The following is a 17,523-nucleotide window of genomic DNA, read 5'->3' as shown; positions in this document are numbered from 1 at the left end:
CTCTGACAGGCTTTTGTCATATGACAGCTTTTCAAACAAACTAAAGTTGAGTCTGCTGTCTTCCTATTTAGTCTGTGCACCTTGAGTGGGATTTAGTACGATTATGTTGTCATAAGCACTGTTTGGGCTGCTTTTTCCCAGCTTTAGTATGTAAATATTTATATTTAGGTTTATTGGTATACATAATTAGCTTCCCTGTTTAAACAAAAAGAAAAGGAGTACTTGTGGCACCTTAGAGACTAACCAATTTATCTGAGCATAAGCTTTTGTGAGCTACAGCTCACTTCATCGGATGTCAGTTCCATCGGATGCATCCGATGAAGTGAGCTGTAGCTCACGAAAGCTTATGCTCAGATAAATTGGTTAGTCTCTAAGGTGCTACAAGTACTCCTTTTCTTTTTGCGAATACAGACTAACACGGCTGCTACTCTAAAACCTGTTTAAACAGTTGTTAATGTAAATAGAATAGCTATATAGTCTGAGAAGTATTTGATGTAGGTGTCTCTTAATTAAAACTTTTTGTTTTTAAATTTCACTGAACTATCATGCTAAAGTTTTTAAAATATAGTCTGTCTTGGTTTTGTCTGTTCATTTTTAAAGAGTCTATCATTGTTAAAATGAAGATTGGGACCAGTGCAAGTTTAATCAATTTCTTTTGCCTATAGGAAGCTAAATTTTTCAAAAATTAGATATCATGCCTAATTTGAATTTAATTTTGGAGCTATTACTGGGAAACAAACCAGTAGTGGGTAAACTGGTAGCGATACAATTAAGATAAATAAAGTGAAACTGGCTTACTTTAATTACTGGATAAACCTAATTTGCAGGCTTTTTTTTCTTGGCTTGTATCTCAAGGATCCTGAAATTGGAAACCACATCCGTTGTGTTAGTAATTTGTTTCCCAGAGTTTGCAAAGCCTATCTTAATTCCTACTGTAGTAGATTGTCATCTTTCACAACTGAAGAGCAAATTTGGATTTCCTGTCCACTTAGTTTGCTAACAAGACATTCTGAATGCTATAAACTGATATGCATCTTTAATATTTTTGAACTGGCTCTTTATATTTGGATTACTCTTTAGCATGCCTTTTCAGAAAATGATCTCTACTACACACAACCATACAGTACAAGAACTCTTTTTTCCATTAGTATTAGGTGGTAAAATATAATTTTTTTTAAAATGTAGAATTGATAGCAAAAACTATAGACAGAACTATTTTCTAGATGTACTCCTCCTGATTCTGATCTTCTTTATACTGGTGTAACAGAGACTGTACTCAAGTCAGTGGAGTTATGCTAGTGAGAAATCTGTATGAGATGCATCAGGCCCTTCAAGTATTGGTGGTTAAAGCAGATATTTTCACAAAGAGTGTGAATTCCTGATTGGCTCTTCCAAGGAGGATTTTACTTTTGGGACTGTCAAAATATAAATGTTTTCTGTATGGATCTGTGGTGAAATCTACAACTGTTACTCCTGGTGGAGTTCTGCGCCAAAAAATTGTGTGCACAATATTTTAAAATTCTGCATATTTTATTTGTCAAAATAACACCATATAATCACACCCGTTTCAATTATTTTTGGTCATTTATTTCAAAATACCTGTCAAAGTATGTCTTTAACAATATAGCCAACAAAAAAAGAGTCAGGAAATGTTTTTTGACAAATAGATTCCTTACTAGGCAAGTTAATACAGAACTGAGTAATTTATTTAAACTACAATACAGAACCGTATTTCCCACACCCTTCAGAAGCAGTGCAAAGGCTTTTGGGAGTTGGGGGTAACAGAGGAGCTGAGGGATAGAGAAGTAAATTGCTTGGAAGGAGCCTGGGTGTGAACTTGGAGGGTTGTTGGGTATGGATGGGAAAAGTATGGAACAGGTTTTGGGGAGGGGGGGGGAAGGGATTGTTAGGGAGCTTCCCCCATGCAGATCCTGTCTGACCCCTAGCCTCTTCCATTCAGTCAGGCACATCCGCCCCTGTTCCTGTGTGTCTGTGCCCCCACCCAACCCTCCCTGTCCCCCCTTCTCCTGTCCCCAGGTGTCTGTGCCCCCACCCAGCCACTCCCTTGTCCCCATGTCTCTGCACCTCCCTCCCCCTGTGGCCTTGTGCCTCCACTCCCATTCAGCCCCTGCCCCAGTCTGTCCTCCCCCACTATACCTTATGAGGCCCTGTCTAACCCCCCAATACCCCATGCTGTCTGTCTCCCCTTAGCCCCGGTCTCCTGACCTGGCCTGACGAGCTCTGCAAAGAAGTCAGCTCTCTCTCTTCCCCTGCTGGCCGTGAGCTGCAGCTTTGTTCTATCGCCACAGCACCCTCTGGTGAGCAAAACGCAGAACTGCAGCAACATTGCTGCAGCAGCTTTTTTCTGCACAAAAAATTAGAAATCCATGGGGCTCATTAATTATGCGCGCACACACAGTAGCATATAATTCTCCCAGGAGTAAATTGTATTGTTAGCAGATGGTCTGCACTAAAGAAGGATAAAGTGCAAAAAGCCAGTTTTCTGCTTCTAAATAAATTGTTTTTAATTTGGTAATGAAAGAAGAATTAATAGAAAATGCTTTATTTCTTCCACTGTAAAAAGATAGACTGAGAGTGCTCACAAATGAGCACTGAAACCCTAAAGTGCCTTTGACCATGTTTCAATTACTGTGATTCTGGTCAGTGATCAAACATAAAAAAAAAATGTACATTTTAAAAGCAAAACAGTATACAAAATCTCTTTCAAAGTAAGAGTAATTTTTATTGATCAGTCTCTAGTACTATCTCATGCTGTTCACAATTTCTCATTTGAACCATTGAGCTAGAATAGCATTTTGTAAACTAATGGTAGTTTCAATTAATCCTTCACCAAGAAACTGATTTAATTTAAAACAAAACAAAAACAACCTAAAGTCACCTGCCCCCTTTTATTCTCTTGCCTAACAAATGCTTAGTCTTTGAAGAGCAGGCATGAAATGAGTCTATCTTCATGTACCTTGTGCCTCTGGAGACAAATGACTGATTCTGCTATCCATTTGAAATTGCATGATCACACAGTAGACAAAAGAATTTTAATATATTGCACAGCTTGTTTAAAAATAAACCTTCGGTTGCTTTTGTTTGGCTTATTTGCTTTAGGAAAATACAACTTGATTTTTACCCAGTACAGAAGTCACTAGTTTCCTGTTACCTTAATTCCTAATAGCTACTACAGATTCTTGATCATTCTTAGTCATGTGTTCTCAAATACATGTTTCCAAGAACTGGCTATTATGTTTTATTACTATTATTGTATTAGTGTAGTGCCTAGGAGCCACAGTCCTGGATTAGGACCCCATTGTGCTCAGCGATGTACAAAACAAAGATACATACCTTAAAGAGCTTACAATCTAAGTAAAAGTAGTAATTCTGTTTGAGTTCCTGAATAATATATAGGAATATTTGTATCAATGAAACTTCAATTAAATTTGTCAGGACTGGTTTCTTTCAGGTTGTCATTAATGTAAGTAGGCTTCTCTTGTTGCAGAGATGAAGTAATGAAGTCTGTTCTATAAGGCAATTATCTATTCCTCATGTAAGGCAGTTTCCTGTTTAAAAGTGTAGTGAACAAACAGATCTCAGGCTTGCTAGGTAATCCTTTGTCACTGTCACTCACTCCTTTTCATGCACTATTCTTAAGGCAGTATTTAGCCTTAAATGGAGTTTACCGCCAGCTTTGGGCTGCATTCCCAAGCAATCAGACTTCAAGATGACCTAGTCCCGGCACACTGGGGGGCTGCTGCCGGCCTCACACCATCCACAGGCTGCGTGGACCCCACCCGTTTACCTCTTAACAGTTTCCTGGCACACCGGGGTCGGGTTGCTTGGAAATGCAGCCCAAAGCTGGTGGTATACTCCATCTAAGGCTAAATAATGGCATGAGACCAATAGTCAACAAGTACCATAAGGGAAAGTTGAAAAGAACTATTCTTGAGGGTTACTGTGGGCAGGTTAGTCATACTATGAGAATTGTTTTCTCTTCAATAAACCAATACGGTGGTGACCAGAATGAACAGCACTAAGGTAACCAGAATATTAGATTTTACTGTGTTCTGTACTTAAAGGTATTAATGCCAGAGGGTAATAGTTACTCATGCTTCTGTGAACAGTTAAACCTGGTATGAAATTTACATATCATAAATGGTAATGAGCAAGGGAATTTTTTTAAGTAGCTGAACTTGGCTCTCAAGTAGAACAGTTAGCTGGTCATAAATACGAGTGATACAAAATATCTAGTCTAATTTATTTATCTCCAGTTAAAGAAATAATGTTCACTTCATCCAGCTCTAGTCCTGAAGCTCTCAACTGAGTCAGTCTCACGTCTTCTGTTTATAATTGCATTGCCCCAATGGAAAGGTATTGAGGGACATTACCATATATTCCTTTTTCAGATACTAATTTTTCTATAATGTATTCAAAGATTGTATTCTTTACAGTAATTTCTAATGTGGAATTCCTCTTGCTTTCCATTTGCAGTCATTAAGATGGCTGCTTAGACTTGTGAAGCTTAAATTTGATGATACAGATCCTCAAGGGAAGCAAGCTCTTTATCCTATTTCTACCCTCAGTGAATCAAGGGAAAGCAGTGCTGGTCCTATTTGAAATATCTAAAGTCCCTGAAGGAGGCTTGTCTACAGAACACCTCATTTTACCACCCTCAGACAATTCTTACAGTCTGCAATTGGCTGGCAGCCTTTTTCCTTATCCATCTTCAGTCATCATTTGATCTTACATATGCTTCCAGGGTGTTTCTCCAGGATCATGCTTGCAATAATGTTGGCTTTAGGGAAGAAGGAAAATCATTTCTCTTTCCAGACAATTTTTCTGATCCGGATTCTATGTAAAAAGAAAGCTGAAGCAAAAACTCAGCGATGCAGTTCCTGAAGCACCTTGGATTCAGTACAAACACAAGACACATGATACTCGGGAAGTCTATCATAAGCTTGGACTGAAGATGAATGCTGTCAGGTACAAGTTTTCATCTCAGAAAAATGTTAACAGAAGAGGGAGATGGCCATAATGAAATACAGATGTCTCAGAAACAAACATCTAATTTTTATTGGAACCCATTGGGAATTCTGATCTCCGACACAGGCATTTTTCGACTATTATCATTCATGTGATATCTCTCTTCAGTAATCCGGAGTATCCCCCTCCACAGCTCACCCTATGTCATCCATTAGCGTAGCTCTAGCTCCAGCTGTGTGTTCTCTAATCCATCAATTGGTGAATGTAGAGAATCAGATTTTTATTATGAAGGAATCTTCCCCCATTGAGTTCAGGGAATGGCTACCAGAAAAAGCACAGTATCCACTAGCTGGAAACTTTGATTCATTGAGGTCTCACACACAACGCTACTCCTTCCATAGCTAACATACCTGTTCTGGTCACGACAACCAAGGTGTCTGATAGGGTTTTCATAGTAGCAAGGAAGGACAACCCCTACTCCTGTCCTGGCAGAGCAAGTTCATATCTCTCTGTGCACCTCCCACCAAGAAGGAAAGGAACATGAAGACTTGCTTGTCAGAAGTCAGATTAGCAGAGTGATTCCTATACCCCAAAATATCTCACTCAACATAAGTCAACTTGGTGGGCTGTTGATCTACCTCTTTGCATCTGGAAACCATAATAAAATGTCCTGCAGCCTGTGTGTGCCAGGACCCAGAATGTGAGGTGGTAATGACATCTTGCAAAGATGGAAGGGTCCCTTCTGTACATTTTCCTACCTTTTCCACTGTACAGAAGATAGGATGAGAGAGTGTTAGTGATTCTGTTTGTCTTTCTGGCTGAAGAGGCTATGGTCCTCAGGCCTGATTAACCTATTGTTGGATCTTCAGTTGCCTTTACCTCCCTGAGGAGGTCTGCTATTGTGTGGGCCTAGATGGATGGATGGTCTTGCAAGTTGCAATGAATGGTTGGATTATTACTCTCATGGACCCCAAAAGAGAAGTCAACAAATAGAACTTATTGTACTGACTGGTGGAAAGTCCATTGTTTAATACGTTAAACCAGTAAAACACAGCTTTGAGGGCTTTTTATTGTGGGCGTATGAGTGCCCTAACAAAAGAGTCAATAATATTATACCACAGAGACTTGACATATTCAAGAGCAGGAAGTTTTGTACAAATCCAACATTAAATGTTTCCTTAAGGCATCAACATTATTTCAAAGCTGCAAGATCACAGATCATAACCTTGGAACCTCACTCTGCTCATTACAGCATATTCAAATTGATCCCCTGTAGAAGGCATTGTTATACTTCCTGTCCATTAGAGAGGGCCTCCCAATGGCTACTATTTCCAATCAGAATTAATTTATTTGACGTTTAGAACTTTCTCTAATAAGGCCCATTAATATACTTTTTAATTCAGAGAGGTATTGTCATAGCATTCGTTCCTTTAAGTAAACGGAAGAAATATTCCTCCTTCACTTAAGCCTCAATCTCAGGGCAGTGTAATCATGTGTCCTGTATTGAGATTTGCTAGACTGCCATTAGTTCAAGATCTTCGTATTGGTTATCCAAGTTTAGTCAATACCATTTTCTTTCTTTGGGCAGAAATCTTCTCCTCCAGACCTTCGAGCCTAAGGGAAGATGGAGGAGATATTCTAGCTCATTTTGGATGTCCCTATTTAAAGGATGATCATGCTTCCCACCCTACAGTCACATTTTCTATAAAAATCTCATTGCAATAGATCTGTGGACCTGAACACATGCTTACCTGGAAACTTCCTTTCATCAAGCATAGGCCATCTGGGGACAAATGGAGCATCTAGAATAGATGGAAATTGACATCCAAGGATTTACGTTCATTTTTTTGGTGGAATTTACATTCTCTCTAATAGAAGTACTTTTTCTTCAAATTGTATTTAACACAATCTGATTTGGATTATCCTGGCTGTGGAAGTTACCTTTATCATAGGGAGTTTAGGAGATGGGGCATTCCTCTGCTGCCAGTGACCGAAAGGTCTGGGTTCTGTCCGCCCCAAACTGAAAGCAGGCTGAAGTACCCATGGAAACGAATCTTTGGACCTTATTAGTTGAAAAAGAGAAACTTTTATGTTCTCATAGATGCATTTTTTTCTCTTCCTCTATATTTAGTAGAGATATCACAAAATCACTCTTGTGAATCAGTATCTTCTTCTGCATCTCAGCTGTATCTCTCTCATAGGATACTGCAATATCCTCTTTCTTGAGATTACCAGCTCAGATACAGGATCAAAGGAAGCACAGTGATTTCTAAACTTCTGGTGGCTGCACAATGAACTATAGGAACCTCTTGGAAAAAGACAGACCAACCTGGCATAGGCTGGATGACCAGGATATATTACACACGTATAATGGAGAAATTGATGTACTATACTTGAAACAAAAATAAAAAGGTGGCTGTTTTAAAGTTTGGCTTCCATTCTAGTAATGTTTGGATAAAGAATACTTCAAAACTTACAGGCAAATAACTGATGTCACCACCGCATACATTTTTCCCAAGGGCAACCATCTCCCAAGGCCCCTCTTTTAATACTTGTGTATTTAGCTGAAAGAAACAGCCCACTGTCTGATTTTTCCAGTAAGTTTATCTTCCCTAAAGTATTACTCTTCTTGTTGGTTGATTTTGATTTTTGTGGCTTGTTTATCTTGGGGAGGTGTGGGAGAATTGAAAAGAAAACTGGCACAATCTGGTCTAGTCCTGTTTTCTGGATGGACACTAGTTTGTTTGAGGTGATTCCACCACTGAATTCCATCTGCCGCTAAGCCCCTCAGCTCTGGGTAGTGACTGAACACTGCTCCTACCTCTGGGTGTCTGAGGCGCACTCGTCGGGTGCAGATCCCATGTCTGGAGCCCCTCTTGGCATTGGAACCCTGCTGTCCAGACCCTGGAACTGGGGCCTCGATTTTACAGAACTTCCAAGTTACTCAGATGTGTTTCCTGCAGACATGCTCACCTGACTGAGTGAGTTCTTGTTTCTCTAGTTACACCTTTCAGGGACCATGTGACAGCGAAAGCAAGAAACATGCATGTGCACACATCTATGGAAAAACAACGTAAACCTGAGCACAATTGCATCCTCGTCTGAATTCCCCCCTCTATCTGCGTCTGAGCTATGTCCGTGTTTAAGTTAGGTGGAGAGTGCTGTTTCCCCTGCAGCAGGTTTCTCTTGCTGCTGCCAGCAGTCAGTCCCTGTACACAGAAGTCCTTGTGGTTATAAACATTGTTTTAGTCATGATTTCCCGAGTGTGAAAGCTCATGACCCAGTCATGCTGAGTTCATGTGCACAGTATGCCTTGTTACATAGGGGGAGGAAAGGGAAAGCGGACAAGAATCCCTAACAAGTCAATAGTTAAAAGCTGGCTGGATGACACTTTCTGTGTTAGCACTTCACAAGGTGAGGAAACACTCCCTCCTCCTCCAGCTATGTTATACATCTGAAGCAGGCTATTCATATACCATCTTAAACGATCTTTTCATACAAGAGACAAAGTAGGATCAAATACAAAATAGAGGTTCTAGTCCACAAAGCACGGTACAAGCATAAATGATATTCACAAAAAATGAGATTCATAAATGAATAAAATGACATAAAAATATTCCCCAAACTGTCTCAAAAACACACATTTTGTTTTTGAATGTTGAATTCCCATAATAGGTAGCACAGGCATAAATCAAATCAATAAATTTGTTATTAAATCTAAAATAAAGTGCCTTTTTGCCAAATACCAGCGATTTTAGTCACACCATAGTAAAATTCAATACATTGTGATGGGCATTTTAGAATTGATTAGCTAACTCGGGAAAAATAGAGCATTATGAGGGACCGCTCAAAATGCTGGAAGTATGAAACTTAAAACACTCTAAAGCGGAAGCAATTTTAAATTTTATGAAGTCTTATTCGAGGCTTTTGGGGAAAAGACTGGATGCTGAATAGAATATTGCTTCCTTCTTAAACTGGAAAGCTATTTGGTTACTGAACTATCTTTTTAAAATAAAATAGACTTTAGCCTTTCACCAGAAGGGATTCCTGTAGTGCCCACAATGTGCACTACAACTTGTATGGTCCGTGCTCTCGGAAGAGACGATGATAGCCTCCAAAAGGTTTGGTTTGTCTACACCAACACTTCAGTTCTGGCAAGCTGGGGTATGAATCTCCTTCACACTAGCCTGCTGCAGACTAGCTGTCCATGTAGACTTTGCTCATGTACATTAATAGTTTGTTAATGAGCTTTGATTTAGTCCCCTGTCAGCCAAGTCCACCTGGACAGGTAGTCCGCAGCAGGCTAGCACCCCAGCTTTGCTGTGAACTAAATGTTTGTGTACGCATACCCCTTATAATGATAGGGAGGAGGATGCAGTTTATATAGATACACAAATATTGTTTTAGGGTGGTAGATGGAACAATAAATATGTGAATATGTGCTCTCAAATAGAAGATGCCACTTTGCAGTTCACTTAATTTTTTTCATAAGGCTAGATTACCATTTCCTAGCTAATCAGTTTCAATTGGCACTGCACAGTTAACACTGAAGCTTACAACTTGATTATACTATACTTACAAAAGAATGCCTAATAGATCAGTTTTCTTTGGCAAGCAGATATTTGTGGATTGTTTCCCAGAAAAGCTAATTTCTAGCTCTGGTAGCAGTGTTGGGATGGATATGTGCATGCGAGAGAAATAAAACAGTAATTTGGTAGTGCTAATGAGTAGAAAGTAGAAATACGTTGCTACTAGTCAAATTACATTTTGCTATTTAAGTAAGTATGTCACTTTTAGGAAGTATAAACAGACTCAAAAAATCCTTGCCATGTAAATGTAAAACAAAACAATCATTACAACAGTGAATTTTTGTTTAGAGATATACAGTAATGTAATCATCAGACCTCTCTGCAGTGTTACCATATTACAGAGTGAACAAAATTACAATACCGATGACATTGTTTCTAGTTTTTTATTAAATTGAGTGAAATCTCTAATTATACATATTTCACAAAGGCGGCATGTCTATCAATTTTTAATAATAAAAAAATGAACAGGTATGCTGTTTTTTGCTAGTGAATGTACTTTTAATATTCGATATTTGGTTGCTATTTATTAAAGTATATAATTCTCAACCTATTTTTTTCTGGGTATGTAATTGGTGTGTTAATTTTTCTATAACAACCTCCCCTATATATATATATATATATTTAACTATTCCTCTATTGTTGGACTATTTTTCTTTTTCCAGTGAGAGGTAGCCTAGCAGATGAGAAATAATTCATTTCCTTTTGTGTGACAATTTTTCTGCTAGGAAGCCCTAGGAGGATTACTAAAAGGTTATTTAGTCATAAATATTTAACAACTGGGGATAGTTTCCTAATTGACCAGATTCCATTGCTTCTATTAAAGTTAGTTTTCTGTATAAAACAGTTTTAGAAAGTTGAGAAACATAGTGTCTAACTTGACAGTACGGATACCACAGGAGAGTGGGTCAGTTAAAGTTAGTTTTGATGTCTAAATTTTTAGAAAAGATTCTTTACTGATTAGCTGGACAACCATATGTATTCCATGGCTCTTCTGGTCTTTATAGCTCTCTGGTTCATGGTTTAGGTTAAGATCAGGATTATTTCCAATGGGTGTCATTGGTGAAGGGAAAGAATTTATTTTATCTTCAGTTCTACCGCAAGCCCATAGAATAGCCTTTGCTAAAAGGAAATGTATAATTTCTGGAGAGTGATTTTTTTTATTTCTTAAATTAATTGGTAGCCAAGGAATGTTTACACTGCCACAGTTTTCGTGTTCCGTAAAGACCTGGGTTGGGCTGGGACAGAGTGCTCAATGTTCCCTACTGCTTTGCACGCTAGCTGGCTTGCAAGTACCATTGAACATTTGGAACGGCTAGTCCATCCCGTTCAATGGGTTTGTACAAAGTGTCTGCACTCACTCTTGGGTTTTTTTCTTATTCCATATAAATTCTAAAGACATCCTCTGTGTTCCTGCCAGAGTTTTATCTGGGATGATTACAGAAAGATTTTGAAATAAGAAAGATGTATCTTTGGCAAAATGTTCATTTTTGACTGTGGCTGGTCTTTCCCAACCAAGAAATTGCATATTTCCCCCAACGCTCCAGATCTTTTTCTGTTTGCTGAAGTAGTGGTTTGATATTTAAATCGTAAAACTCTTCTAGGTTGGTTGAGATTTGAATTCCCAGATTTCTTATAGAATTTGTTGTCCATTTGTACCCAAATGTTTTCTGAAGGAATGATTTCTCAGAATCTGGCAAATTTATAGCTAGCATTTCAGATTTGGCATAATTTACATTAAATCCAGGCGTTTCCTGAAATCATAGATTTATTTAGAAGCTAGTTTTAGGGAAATATTTGGACAGTCCATATTTTAAATCACAAATTAAATTCTGCTTTAATCTTGAAATTAGGCAGTTATTTAAAAGCAGCATTCAGTGCCACTAGAAATCTATTAAACATGACAAAAGTTCTTTCCTTCAATTTTTATAACCACTTAGGGAAAATAACAAGTATAAACTTGAGTATTTAAATGTGAGCTTAAATCAAATCTCTGCGTTATGAGACTGTAGGACTCAAATATTATCTGTTAACATGCTTGTAACTTCACTTACTACAGTATCTTATTCCAGGAAGTGTCCTTTAATTATTTGGTTCTACTTTTGGTGGCGGAGGTGGATTGTAGCCCCAAACATGCAATGCTTTGACTGACCTCCATTCTCTTGCTGCTGGTCATGCCTGGTTGCACAGCACAACTGTAATAATGAGTAGTTGATTTTAAACTGTGTCTTGTGTATCCGTCAAGACTCTTGGTGAAAATGAGTTATGTTAACTGTGTTAAATAAAGGCACCATATGCTGTTTTTGATTGTCCAAGCATCAGTAGTGGCAGTTTCCATTTGACAAAAAGGTTTGACCTCTTAGGTGGATGCAGCTCTCATTTGTTATCCATATCTTTGTAACTTCAGTCTGGCTTACTGTATTCATTCCATTTGTGGTTAGACGTGAAGTCCATTTGGAAACATTAGCTACTACAGAAGCTGGGAGCCCACTTGGTGGTGCTCCCTGCCGGGAATAAAATACCCCAATTTTTCCAGTTGGTTTCTGAGTGCAATTTAAGATGGCATGTATGACTTAAAATCGCTAAATTAATTAATGTAGAAACTACCTCTGTCCTTGCATGATTTAGCATCTGTGGAGATCAGTAGGGGCCCTGAACTAATAATCTACTGTTTTTAAACAAGAGGGGTTGATGGCAGGCATATTTCAGTGGGGTGCCCTGTTGGTGTCAGTGGTTAGAATGAATTCTGTTGCAATCTGCTGACTTTCAGGCCATCTAGCTATGCCAATAGTTTATCCTAAACTTTTAAGAAAGGGTTGGGCAAAGATGTATGGGGATTAAAAGTATCATGTTCTGGTGCTTTATGTCAACTTCTGACTCAGAGACCAGACTTGATTCAAGGTCTGTTGAAGGCATTCTGCATTAAATAGGGATGCACTCCACTTTCTCTGTCCCTGAGTTCAAGTTGTTTTAGGGAATTAGAGGTGGGTTTTTTGTGGGTTTTTTTTTAATTCTCATCCTGCCAAATTCATGAAACAAATTTGATTTTTAGATTAAAATAAAAAATTTACAAAAATTCTGTCCATTAACAGCTGATAGTATGCAGCAGTGAAACATGTGGGCTTGATTGCTAGCATTCTACATGTGTCTTCCTTTCTCTGTACCAACAACTAAATTTATTTTTTAACAAGGAGACCATGTAGCTATTCCAATTAAAATAGCCTTTAATATTTTGATTAAAGTTAATTAGAATGCTGGGTGTGAATGGTGATGGGATTGGAAATGTACTCCTGAAAAGCACAAAAGAGGGGAGAGAACTTTTCATTTGAATAATTTCCCCCTACGCACTGTGTTTATCAAGTTGGAAATGTACAAAAATGCAGTAAACACTATGGATTAAACTTTTTTATGATTTGAAGTAAACGGTAAAACTTCCATTGACTTAAATGAGGCCAGGATGTCAGTGTATGGCTGGGATCTTCAGACAAGCCCAGGAGAGTTAGGTGCCCAAATTTCCTCCTGAAATTTTGAGCTCCATTAGACTGCTTTGAAAAGCCTGCAGGAAAAGAGTGAAAGTTACATACTGAACAATTCTTATGTTTAGTCTGTCTTTAACATTAAGAGCACCCTATTGTAGCAAGTGTATTTCCGTGTTAATTCTAGGAACCATGAAGCACTCCCACCACTTTTCCAAGAGGAAAGCAGTGGTGCATTGAAGCATCATGTATCTCTTTAGCATAAGCATTTTTGAAAATTCCAGATGTCCAATATGGCAGCAGATTTTGGTCTGCTGCTACTTTTATTTTTGGTTGAAGATCTTTAAATAGGATGGATTAAAACAGCTCTTTAATCCTAACAAAATTGATCTGTGGTGCCTTAATTTTTAGATAATTCCTATGAATGGTGTTGAGAGCCCAAAAGTATAATGTTGAAACAATGCATAATAATATTTTATTGTTGGATTTCTAGCATAACCTGTGACCATGACGACTGAAGTTGGCCCAGAGACTGAAGTAAAGAAGGAATCTGAGCTGCTGGGGGCAGATGCAGTCAACGAAAAACATGAGGAAGCAATAGAGAGTCAGGAAAATCAAAAGTCTGAAAAGACACTCTCTGAAGAGGCACAAAGTACTCCTTCTTCCCCAGCACTAGCTACCCAAAGCAGCCCAAGCAGTCAGAAGAAGGAAAAAGATCCACCTGAAGGCAAGGGGATCTCTCGCTTTATCCCCCCATGGCTTAAGAAACAAAAATCCTATAACTTGGTGGAGCCCAAAGATGAAGCCAAGAAAAAACCTGTAGAGGAGAGACAGGCAGCGGAGGAGAGGGAAAGTCAACTTCCAGAGGACATGACTCAGCCAAAGGGAAATTTGGAAGAAGCAACAATTGAGAGTCAACACGAGACTAAAGAAGATGACAAGGAGGAGGAGAAGCATTCTGTGAGCAGTGCTGACACACAGGTGTGGAAAGATAATAAATTAATGAAAATATTAACGGCTAGTCAGTGAACCAGATTTATTGCTGCTGTAACTCCTCTGAATTCCATGTCATGTATTGAAATTATACCAGGGATTAATATGGCTCATTGTTTGTACTTTTGTGCAGGTTTTTCTGCTTGGGCTGACTTTAGTGATGTGCTACTGAGGGTATGTCTACATAGCCACCAAAAAAAAAAAAAGGCCAGGCAGTTCTTCAGACATGGATTTGCACTATGATGTTTTGGCTCAGGCTAGAGCCCAAGCTTCAGCCTGAGCCAGGATGTGCACATACAGCTATTTTTAGCACTGTAATACAAACCCTGTGAGCCCAAGTCTGTTGAACTGGGCTGTGAAACTTGCTGCTGCGGGTTTTTTGTTTTGTTTTTTTTTCTGTGTAGACATAACCTTAGTGACTGAAGCAATCCATTTATTATCTGCTGTAGTTATTTTTGAGTCCTGAGGATCTCAGTTATTTTATTCCACGCTTTACTCTTCCATTCTCTCAGACTGTGCATTGTGGATACGGTCTTTATTTCTTGCTGCCTGGAGGTTGGTGTTCAGATGCTGGTGGCTATGGTGTTGAAATGTGAGGCACTATGCCATACATGTGCCTCTCCTCTGTAGTGCTCCAAAGTCTTGCCTTCAGATGTCAGTCCTTAAATACAAACCTGTGTCACTTATGGCTTGAGTTTTTCTTAAATGTGGTCTTGTTCAATGCAATTTCTCATTATATTTTGAGTTGCTTTTAAGAAAAAAGTGTAACTTTTATTTTGACTTCTATAGGGAGACTGGTTGCCTCTGCTAGAATTTTAACCGCAAGATAGTGGCCTTTAGGATAGAAAAATAGTTTTTCAGTAACTTTGAGAAAAGGGGAAACCTTAAAAACTATATATTATGCATCCAAACACCACCAGCTGGGAGCACAACCTTAATGGATAGTTATAAGAATAATTAATTATTGAAGTACAGAAAAGAAGAATTTTCTTTCAACTTCATCCTGAAAGGGTTGGACTCGTTGTATTAAACTACATCTTTCTTACAGCCTGCTAAAGAAGACAGTAAAGAGATTGAAGTAGAGAAAGTTGCCAATGAGCAAGAAGAAAAACAAAAAGTAGAAGAAAAGAGGGAAACCAAAGAGGTACAGACAGCCGAAATCAAAATGGAAAAAGCGCCTCAGAAAGCTCCCAAGAAGATTAAAACTGTGCCATGCAAAGTGATGCTCCTGGATGGCACCGAATACAGCTGTGACCTAGAGGTAAGGCAGCAAGCCTTATATAAAGAGATCTTTCTCTGTAGAAAGACAGCAATGAGTACAGTATGCTTTCACTGCAGTGTGAGTTAACGAATGCATGTTTGTTTTTGATAAATGGAATGAGTTCTTTACGTTGTCACATTCACATTGCTGTAGTTAAGAGTGAGTTAATATTTCCATTTTAAAACCCTATCGTTAAGACTTCTCAGTTAAGCCATAAAAAGGTACTCTGAGCAGCAATTTCACAAAAACGATACAAATTCAACAACAACAAAAAAATTCTTTGGGTAAATTGATGTCTTTTGGTAACTGAACCTGCCTCCTCCCCAAAAGAGTAAAGATTTCCCTCAAGGCACTGTCTTCTGTTGTTTGTACTTAAAACAGTATTTTATTTTAAAATAAGTGTTTAACTACAAACTAGAAAGTTGGGCTTAATTTGATTTTTAGAATTATTTCATAGGTGTAATGAAGAACTCTAGACAGTGCGTTAACTGGTTTAACTGTGTGATTTAATGCAGATCACTACTGATTTAATTTACATATTTGTGCCAAATCTTAATCCTCCCTGTAGCCTCATGCTTTATTTTTTCACATCTTAAATCTTTTAGATTTTCTAAAAATTTTGTGCTTATTTCCGTATTTAAAATTGGCCTTAAGAAACTGACAAAAGCAGGAAATGCTAAGGTGAAAAAAAAAAGGTAGATGCTCATTTTTCTAATACTTGAGCATTCGTTTGCATATTTACTGCCAAGCTGAGTAAAAATGGTGTCTACATTAAATACAGCAGAAATAAATTTAGATTTTCAGTTGTAGTTAAATGTACATTTAAATTTTGTCTTTTAGTTAATGTAATGTAAATGGGATTCTGGCCTTGAGGAATTACATTCTTAACAAAAGTCAGACCACAGTGGGAATTGAATAAACAGCTTTACACCACAAGCTTACAGGACTTTAAACTGAGGGAGATAGGACTGGGTATGTGCTTACTGTGTTTATTTTTTTATTTTTTTGTTCACAGGCTGCTTTATATTTTGAAATGGTAAATGTTAAAATGTTTCTAGTCCTTATGCAATCTCTTAATGCATTTCTCAGCTTATCCTCTTTCCACAAAACTCAGTTATTAGCTCTGTTTACCTCGAGAAGTTAATATAGGTTAGGTATGGAAAATGCTATGTGTATACATGTTTCAGAAAAGTGCACAACTGATCTTCGAGTGATTTTTCACACGTCCATTGCACTGTAGGTGTGCGTGCATTCCAGTGTACAGTTGTCAGTTTTCCCCTTAGTGGTACCAATCGTGGCAGCACGAGCCCTCTCTGCTGCCTCATGCAGGTATAAAAGGTGGAGCTGCCCCTAACCTCCCACTCAGTTTCTTCCCCAGCGCCCTCCACCCTGTCTGTGGCCCTTTCCGCCCGAGGCCCCACCCCGTCCCTGGCCAAACCAGAAGCTGGAGTGGTCCGGCAGCCATGGACCCTCTACTTGCTGGGGGGCGGGGAGACCCATGGTAAAAAAGTGGATGGACCAGGCCTGTCCACTTCCAAAAAGTGGGAAGGCCCTGGCCTCCCAGTTCCAGTGCCCTTGGTTGAGAGCTATTGATTTATCCTGCATGGCATTCCTTCCACATATTGGAAAAGAGGCATGTTGGTGCTGACTGACAATCCAATGGCCATGTTTTATGTAAACAAACAGGGTGGGAGCTGGTCCTCATTAGCCTGCTGGGAAACAATTCTGTTTTGAGACTTCATCAGCAACTTTTGAAAGCGGCCTGCCTCCCAAGTCTCAGAATATGCTGGCCAATTACCTGAGCAGGTTGTTAATCATGATGAGTGGTTCCTCAGCCCAGACATGGCCCAGACCATTTGAGGGAAGCTCCTCAAATGATATGTTTGCAGGAAAGACAACAGGAAATGTCCATCAGTTTTGCTCCTAGGCAGGCCACATTCCGGGTTCACTGATGGATGCTTTCCTGCTGCTGTGGTCAGTGTCTCTCCTGTATGCTTTTCCCCATATATCTCTTCTGCCCAGAGTTCTATGCAAGGTCAAGCAGGACAAGGCCCATGTTATACTGATTGCCCTGGCATGGCCTGGTCAATGCTGGTTTTCAGAGCTCTAAGACCTATCAGTCAGTCCCCCTCCGTCACACTCGCTTCATGCCACCTTCTCCCATCCCCCGCAATCTTCAGGCTTTTCACCTGAAGTCTTCATGGTTAACATTGGTGGA

The 17,523-nt window shown here is 39.0% G+C and overlaps 1 protein-coding gene across 21 annotated transcripts in view; it reads left to right on the top strand.

Annotated features, from left to right (window-relative positions):
- EPB41L2 (erythrocyte membrane protein band 4.1 like 2) overlaps positions 1-17,523 on the top strand; it is a 248,946-nt gene that overhangs the window by 97,092 nt on the left and 134,331 nt on the right. For 20 of the 21 annotated variants that reach the window (XM_073337300.1, XM_073337316.1, XM_073337314.1 and 17 more), the window contains 2 exons: positions 13,545-14,032; positions 15,093-15,305. In XM_073337300.1, coding sequence (XP_073193401.1) covers positions 13,559-14,032; positions 15,093-15,305 — 687 coding nt within the window. In that variant the 5' untranslated portion in view covers positions 13,545-13,558. Of the gene's footprint in view, positions 1-2,211; positions 2,319-13,544; positions 14,033-15,092; positions 15,306-17,523 lie in introns of all 21 variants that reach the window. The other variant, XM_073337299.1, reaches the window with a different exon arrangement.

Source organism: Lepidochelys kempii, chromosome 3, assembly GCF_965140285.1.
Source record: "Lepidochelys kempii isolate rLepKem1 chromosome 3, rLepKem1.hap1, whole genome shotgun sequence".
Taxonomy (NCBI): Eukaryota; Metazoa; Chordata; order Testudines; family Cheloniidae; genus Lepidochelys; species Lepidochelys kempii.
The sequence above is the reverse complement of the archived record's forward strand: the minus strand, read 5'-3'. Positions and strand labels throughout refer to the sequence as shown.